At 42.8% G+C, this 8394-nt stretch overlaps 1 protein-coding gene across 1 annotated transcript; it reads left to right on the top strand.

Moving 5' to 3' along the window:
• Positions 1-2881: 2881 nt before the first annotated feature.
• Positions 2882-4983, top strand: LOC147441300 (uncharacterized). Its single transcript, XM_086482983.1, has one exon. The coding sequence runs from the start codon at positions 3012-3014 to the stop codon at positions 4710-4712; it is 1701 nt and encodes a 566-aa protein (XP_086339109.1). The 5' UTR covers positions 2882-3011; the 3' UTR covers positions 4713-4983.
• The last annotated feature ends 3411 nt before the right edge of the window (positions 4984-8394 follow it).

The raw sequence follows: 8394 nt of genomic DNA, 5'->3' as shown, positions 1-8394 counted from the left end.
GAAGTTTCACACACTCATGTATCCAAGTACAAGAGGCACGTGGATTTCTTTAACTCGTGCACTTCTTTTGTATACAGACGCGAAAGCTGAGATTGCAAAAGCCATCTCTTTGGATGCTGGCATAGTCTCAACCACTCTGGATCGTTCCTTATTTAGATCACTTGAAGATTTCGCATCCATCGTGGTTGCCATCTTTCAAGGGGCCATATCTGTTCAACGTGATGAAATGATTTTTCTTTCAAATTCCGAGAGAGCTTCATTGTTGGTAGCATTTGCGCCTATGGTGAATCGGATAGAAAATGCAAAGCTAGATGCAGCTTTCAAGTTTGTGTTCTTTACCTTGCCTCCGCAACATTCTTCAAGCTTACGACTCGTAAAGGAGTATCGGAAAAGGCGCTTCTTTGAACCTTGCTATGTGTGGTGGAAGTCCAGCTTGTCGAAAATGTTAAAACATTCGCATTTCTTGGTCGACCATTTCTTGGGCACTGCATCAGATTTCGAGTACTATTCAGAACTTCTAGTGGATCAGAGTAATTTGGCTCGCTGTGGTTCCGTGTAAGGCTCTACAACCTTGGGATCTTTGCTTGTGACCTTGGGATAATGTCTAAAGGCATGTCTAACAGAACATGCTTCTTGCTAGTTTATCTTTGTTACAAGTTTCATGCATTTACTAGTTAATGTCCGTTCTCTGCGTGTTTTTATTTGGGAATGTACTTCATTTTGATTGGCTGTGATATGCATTTCTTTGAATGAGGTCGAATATTTCGGGCCCTTGTGAAATTGCTGGCTGTCTACCTGACTCCGGCAAGAATTAGTGAGAGAGCTCAAGCTGAAGCCTGCATAGACGTATCCTCTGGAGCATGTGCAATTGTGCGTGAGAGAGAGAGAGATTTTACATCATAAGACAAATCCCAAGAGTTCTCAGAGATCTATCCGAGGAGACTTGAACACAAGACCATGTCAAGTGAGTTTTCTCAGCAACTCCAGTCTCCAAGAGACACTTATCACACTTGCTCGGTCCCTTTTTCCTTACAGGTCCAGTTTGATACCTTCTTTTATTGTCAAAGAATCAGTCTCAAGAGACCTATAAGATCTCTATTTGACAAGTAGGTACTCAAAACTCATAGCTTCTATCAATCTCTATTTGGTTCATGTTCTGTTTTTTGTGCTTATGATTGGCAAAGCATACTATCATTGGCCATATCTATTTCGCCTCCATGAAGCCGCGTAAGAAAACTATGACCAACTTATAAAGCTTGATCTTGTTCCATCTCTAAATCTCACTCCTTTCAATCTACTCCTCCTTTATTCTTGTGCTTATTATCCTTCAAAGACCCTTATCTTTGCATATGTTTCCCTCTTTGTTTCTTTTTTACCCATCAATCTTATATGCTCAGCTCTCCCTCCCTTAAACTCCTCACTACTTTTCATCACCCATCTCTTATCACAAGACTTTTTGTCATGTTTCATGCTTGCAAGAAGCAACTATTTTGTTGTTTGTCAATTGTTCAAACTTTGTCATTTCACTTCATGTATTTCAAAGTTCATTTTTGTGCAAGAAAACACTAACCGCTTTTGACATTATTGATCTCAAATGGCAAGACCAAAACAAATATCAGGAGGGGTTCTCCCAAGCCCCAATCCAAAGGCTTCGAATGTTAAAAAGAAAAGGACAAGAGAGTTATGTGAAGCCCAATCCACTCGTTTCAAGACCAATGTCAAGAGGAGGATAAACTATCAATTGAAATCCGTGAAGGAAGGCTCAAAGAGCCACATACCTTCTCATTCCAAAATTGTCTTTCATTGTGGAGGGGAATGGACACCATTGTGTTCGAGTCTGTGAGGTGGCAATATGAAGCTTTACTTTGCATTCAAGAGGTATTTGAAGTCTTCCTCATTGTTTTTGTGAATGATACCTACATTGTTGCTACATTTTCTCATAGGTGACTTTGATGAGCAAAGATTTTGTGCTTGTCAGCAAGCTCGGGTACAAAATTTGACAAGTTTCTTGAGCCCATTCCAACTGAGGATGGGAAGGCATTTCAGATTTTGAATATACCTCATGCTAGAACTCCAAAGAAGTCAAACATTGTGATAGAGGATGTATTGTGATAGAGGATGTTTGTCAGGCCTAAGGTAGGACTAGGTAGACCAAGGGTCCAGACGCACATGTGATTCAGGGGGCTATATTTAGCATGGATGGGTGGGAGGAGCATGCATCAGTTCTCAATCTCTTAGATTGGTATTGGAGAGAGGTTCAGCCATGGAAGAGGGGGAGAAGCGGCACGAAGCATGGAGGGACTCATATACTCTCTCTCTCTCTCTCTCTCTCTCTCTCTCTCTCTCTCTCGGCAAGGCTTGCTCACTTGCGTTGAGGGAGTTCGTGCTGGTGTCAAAAGGGATTGCCCTTGTATGGAGCACATTTTTAGTCACTACATCGAGGGCCTCTAGCAAGCGGCACATGTAATTTTCTCCTCTTCGCTACTGCTCAATGTGGGAATAATTAATCCACATCACCACACAGCTGTCATCCTAGTGGGCATAATTGCCCGTATTCCCATGAATCTGTAACTGCCTCCTCACGGTATATAACTGCACACCTCGTAATCAATAATAGCACATTACCTATCGCCTTCTTGCCCACGCCTCTGCGTGATCTCTCTCTCTCTCTCTCTCTCTCTCTCTCTTTCATTCACATGGTATCATCGCAGCAGGCGACCCTGGCTGCCATGTCCCAAACCCCACCAATATGCCTTCTGCGCATACCTTGCAGAAATGGAGAAGACCCTCACTGCCGGTTCTCCTCGCTGCCGTGCGGCGAGCACGCCATGCCTCTTGCATCCTTGCACCCCATGCTCTGGCCAACCCCTGATGGTATTGCTACCATCATTGACATTTTCCTTGGGAACTTGGATGAAAACCCTGCTGCAGACGACGACCATGCTACATAAGCAGATGTTGTTGCCGCTAGTGCTGCCACCCCTGCAGTTGCTATTAATGCAGACCCTGCTATGGTTCAACCTTCCCAAGCCCCATCTCTTTTTGGCGTTGCCCAGCCAGCATGCCATGCTCATGCTGCACCCAATCTCGCCGTTGGCGCATGCGATGCTAAGGCAGCACCCAGCCTTGCCATGCGTTCAACCTTGTCCTCTGGTGGCTGTGGCCACGAAGCAGAAGATCCACTATCTTCCTTTGCCTCACTCATGGCTTCCGGCACAGCCCTCAATGCTTCTGAGAAGGATACCCTTGCTGCCGCAGTTACTGCAAGTGTAGCCATCATAGCAACCATGGCCGTTGTTGCGAACCTCGCTTCCTCTATCCAGAAGCCACTTGATCATTCACAACCCATCAATGGCCAGAATCCTGCACCTGCTGCAACATTGTACTCTTGCAATGAGGCCCCCTGCGTGCTCGGTGCCCTCCAAGAACCCAAAACTGCCACTTCGGACATACCCTCTTCCATACAAGGGCGGCAATATACAGGCCAACTGGCGCCCAAGCTTGCCTCTCAGGAAGCCCACTCTTTCTGTGGCAATCCCTCACATGCCCACATAAAGCCTCCATTGGGTGTCTGTACCCTTTCAACACACCATAAACCTGATGCTACACAGCCAGCAAACCCCGCTCTTATTGCTCCCAATTTTGCAGTTGGTAGAGCCATGTGTGCAAGTTCTGAAGGTTGTCCGTCTGCACACACACAGCCGCTCATGGCTGACGACGCGGATGCGGATGACACCGCCATTCAAGCCTTCCTTGCTACTGAAGAACCTGCTTTGGTTAAATCCATCCATGCCCGGCCCCTTGAAGTTGCTACCCATCAAGCTGCAAGTCATGCTCCTGAAGCCTCTCAACAACTTGCTCTCGAGGCAGCCATGCCTACATTCTCTCAAGGCTGCCCCGTTGCTGCCATCCGATTGAGGCATTCTAGTCCTCAGGTCGATGATCCTGCATCAATTGTCCCTTTCGCTGGCGCCAAACACCAATTTCATCCAGCCCTTGGAGCCTCTTTCTATGTTGCAAACTCTGCGCCACCATTGAAGTCTGTTGCAGCTGAAGATGATGCTGCCACCATCGAAAGGCTTCTTGCTTTCCCAAACACTTCTTTCAAGGCTCATATTGGGCATACAGGAAGTGCAAGTGTCCCTACAATGCCTTGCTATGATGAGACTTCTCTGAACGCTACTCCAACTGATCTCCTTCAAGCTACCTTGGATGCTTCTTCCAATCCAATATGCAAAATGGATTTATTTGATGCTTATATTGTCGTTCCTCTTTCACCTGAGCATCATTTCCACCCTTTACCCATTGAGAGCCTCTTCCACACGGACTCTCAAGCTGCTACTACTACTCCCCTGAGTTGCTTTCCTTTGACACTTACCAATGCTCAAGCATTTCGAGCACCAGGCAAATCTCTGCTTCCATGGATACCAATCAACTTTGATCCAGGAGGTGAAGCTTCTCATGGTAGGTCACTGCTCCCTACCAACTCTCACTCTACCATGCTTGTGCTTCAAGTCTTGCCCTCGACATCAACTCACACGTCCCAAGTTGGATTCGTATTTTCATTTCGCTTGCGGGGGCGAATATGTTGTTTACAAGCTTGTGAAATCACTCATGGAGTGGACGTGAAGAAGTCCTTCAAAGCTCATTCAATGAAGCAATCAGAGTTGCTGAACTTTGCCATTACGAAGTCGGACCTTGATCCAGGTTGAAGACCTCGGAAGTCACACCAAGATTAATTGCATACGCATATTGTATTTTTCCAAAGCATGTAGATCTATCTCATGATGACATCACAGTATGCACACATACATGCCTCTGTATGGACGATGTGTCTTACGGGGGCGTGTGGGAATAATTAATCCACATCACCACACAGCTGTCATCCTAGTAGGCATAACGGCCCGTATTCCCATGAATCTGTAACTGCCTCCTCACGTGTATATAACTGCACACCTCGTAATCAATAATAGCACATTACCTATCGCCTTCTTGCCCACGCCTCTGCGTGCTCTCTCTCTCTCTCTCTCTCTCTCTCTCTCTCTCTCTCTCTCTCTCTCTCTCTCTCTCTCTCTCTCTCTCTCTTTCTTTCACACTCAAATTTTTCCATCACTGTCATTTAAGTGGCCTTTAATTTTCTTGGACTTAATAAAAATTCCCACGAAGAGCTCAACAAGGACATTAAGATCCTTGTTTTGGGGATAGTAAGGATCATCAGAAGGGCTTGTCGAGATGGATTCTATTGGTATAGCTCTCAAGGAGGGCTGAGCTTGCAACAAATAGAGAATTTTGACAATTAATTTGGCTAAGATCTCAAATTTTTCTTTCCAAAGGCTTTATACCCAAATAGCATGGGGCTATACGCAGCAAAACAGTAGTGATGGATCCCAAGTCGATCTCCAACAGGTTATAAACAAACTCAACAATCACACGGATAAATCAAACCCAGACATCAAGGGCAAGGTGCAAGCATGGCCGATGAAAAATTACAGATAGGAGGTCGGCAACGGCAATGACCTTGCCAAAATTTTCGTTGGCAAGTAAGATCCAATGTGCCTTTGAAGGTAATCGGCAACGGTTGCATATAAACAATATACAAGAAAGCACATTGCCATTCATAGCTATGAGTTGAATCCAACATAGACAACCATACCATAGCCTGCTAAAATTTTTGATGGGTGGCGATTCAATCAAGTCAGTATGTAAGTTAAAGTTATAGTCTACAATTGTGAACTTATTCAATCTTGTAGAATTTTCTTCAAAGTCAGCTTGTCACACAACAGTTGCTTCAATCAAGAAAGATTTTGCACTTAGATGAAGTTCGATAGCTAAGTTTCCTGAACTATCTATTTTCCATCTTGGGCAATCTAAGGTACTTTATGTTTCCATGATATTTGTATATCAATAGGAGAACGTGTTGTCTATGAGCACACAAGCTCCATCCTAACTTATCTTTTTGGTGTATTTATGCGAAATAAGGCTTCAATTTTAGGCATATTTCATCAATCTTGCAAACTTTAGAATATGCTATCACCATATGATCTTGGGAGGACTTTGCAACATGTCTACATTATTTTTCATTGGAGGTCAGTATGAACCAAGCCAAGAGGCATGCATGGTCCGTACAACAGCTCTCAATTTCTCAGCATACATGGCTATGAGGTACAATCAAGCAAACTAAAATTCACTCTCAAGCTAGTAATTCCTTTTTCATTTCAGGACAACTAGCCACAGAGGGGTGACAAGGTTAGACAATTTCAAGCTCTTCTTGATTTTTTGTGCTTTAATCTTTAATTTGGATAAGCTTTTTTGTTGTGCCAAGCACAATGCTTTGAAAGACTTAATGAGTAGTAAGACTTCTCACCTATGTCAATGTACTACCCATTGACTTTGGATCAAGGGCAGTGACACACAGGTTTGGGCCATTGGCAATAGAGGATATAAGCTCACATTTTACATTTGGCAATGTCAAATTGTGATGTATCCATGCTAGTAAAGATTGTGCGAGGCACGTATGGTATCGGCTCAAACTATTGAGATTGTCATTGTAGCCATGAACTTATCCCTTATTTTTTTACATGCCTAGTATGCCAGTAAGGTGGCAATAATTCCACCAATTATTGTTTACACTTCCAATATAACATCAGCTACTTTGTCAAGGACGAGGAAAGATCTTATTTGTTTCTAATGTTGTTTCTTCTATTGAAGTTATTATAGAGGTTACTTATAGTTGTAACCATCTACTCAGTAACAGTTGAGGCTAGTATGTTTGTTTGTGTTTGTTGCATATGATTGTAGCGACAGGCACTTCATATCATGGGTTATATCCACAAGGTGCATGCATGATAGATGATGCTTTCCATCAACATCATGTAGGCATGGCCTTGTTATCTAGCAAGTAATTCTTTGGATGACAAGAATCAACTAAAAGAGCCTCAAAGCAAGTAATCTCTTGTTTTAAACACCAAAGAAAAGCTAGTATTACTACTTTTTTGGGTGTTGGGATTCTTACTCTTTTTTTCCATGGGGAGATATGATTATTTCAAGGTTCAATTGTGAATAAGATTCCCACTTGAGAGGATCTTTTCCTTAATTTATAGCAATCAATGTGTCTATAGGAGTGGTATTTTTAGGGCTATCACCCAGCCAATGCAAAATCACTCCATAGGTGTTGAGGCTCAAGGTCTGGCCTCTTCATAGTTCTACTTTCAAGGAAAGAAATCTTCAATTTGCCAAGGGGTAGTAGATAAGTTCACCTTACCAAAGTTTCTTACAATCGCTATCGGTGACACAATAGACTATGCTTGCCATTTTTAAATGCTGCTAGTTTAAGCAATTCTTTGCAAAACCTATCCAAAGGGTTTGGATTTCTAGAATCTAACCAAGCGGTTTGGATTGCCAAGGCAACACCGAAGGTTATTATTTAAAGATTGGTTTTTTTTACAAATGTTAATGGTCACAAGGTGTGCAACATGGTCTAAGAACTCATGGAGATCAGTTTAGCCAATGTGGAGCACGTTTTATGATGATCCCTCTCACTCATATCGTTGAGTGTTTATAGTTACATTTACACACAAGTGTCAAAGTTGGTGATGCAGAAGTGAAGAGACCAAGGAGAGTGAGCACGCAAGAGAGAGAGAGAGAGAGAGAGAGAGAGAGAGAGAGAGAGAGAGAGAGAGAGAGAGAATCTCTTGAACCAATCAACCTTGGCAATGAATAATTGAATGTGCAATACAATGGGAGCAAGGAGTTGCATATATACCGACCTCAGTAAATTTCCCTACGTATACTTTGAAAAATAAGTAAAATAAATGCCTAAAAGCCAAAATAAATAATGGGATCACTTTGGGCACTTCACTTGTGATGTCAAAACTCTAACACCCTCTCTGCAGCTCATAGTGGACATAAATAGTGTGACCAAGTTGATGAAGAAGCTACCATGGATACCCCAACAACAGCTCCTTACTCGATACACCTTGGATTTTCTACCCTCAAGTTTGTACCTCAGGAAAATGCCATCTTGAGCATCGATTGCCTTTTAGAAAATTTGAATTGTAGACCACACTATGTCTAAGAATTCCTATTCGTCAAAAATACTTCAAGATAATGAGCTGTTGGAACACATTGCGCCCATAATCGGACCAACAAAAGTGGGGGGATGGGAATGGAGAGAGCTTTTGGAGGCAGTTTTTTTGGGAGCTCTTTTTTTTTTTTACTTGATGTAGAAAAAATCAAAAAAAGGTCCCTTGTGGAGAGAGCTTTAGGAGGGATCTTTGTCCCTTCTCTCTCTCTCTTTCTCATAGATAAGGGGAGGGATGTACACACACACACATATATATAGCACATATGTATTTATGTATGTATGTATGTATGTATGCATAGATAAGGGAAGTA

The sequence above is a fragment of the Adiantum capillus-veneris genome, chromosome 15 (genome assembly GCF_014529385.1).
Source record: "Adiantum capillus-veneris isolate H3 chromosome 15, ASM1452938v2, whole genome shotgun sequence".
NCBI classification, from domain to species: Eukaryota; Viridiplantae; Streptophyta; class Polypodiopsida; order Polypodiales; family Pteridaceae; genus Adiantum; species Adiantum capillus-veneris.
The sequence above is the reverse complement of the archived record's forward strand: the minus strand, read 5'-3'. Positions and strand labels throughout refer to the sequence as shown.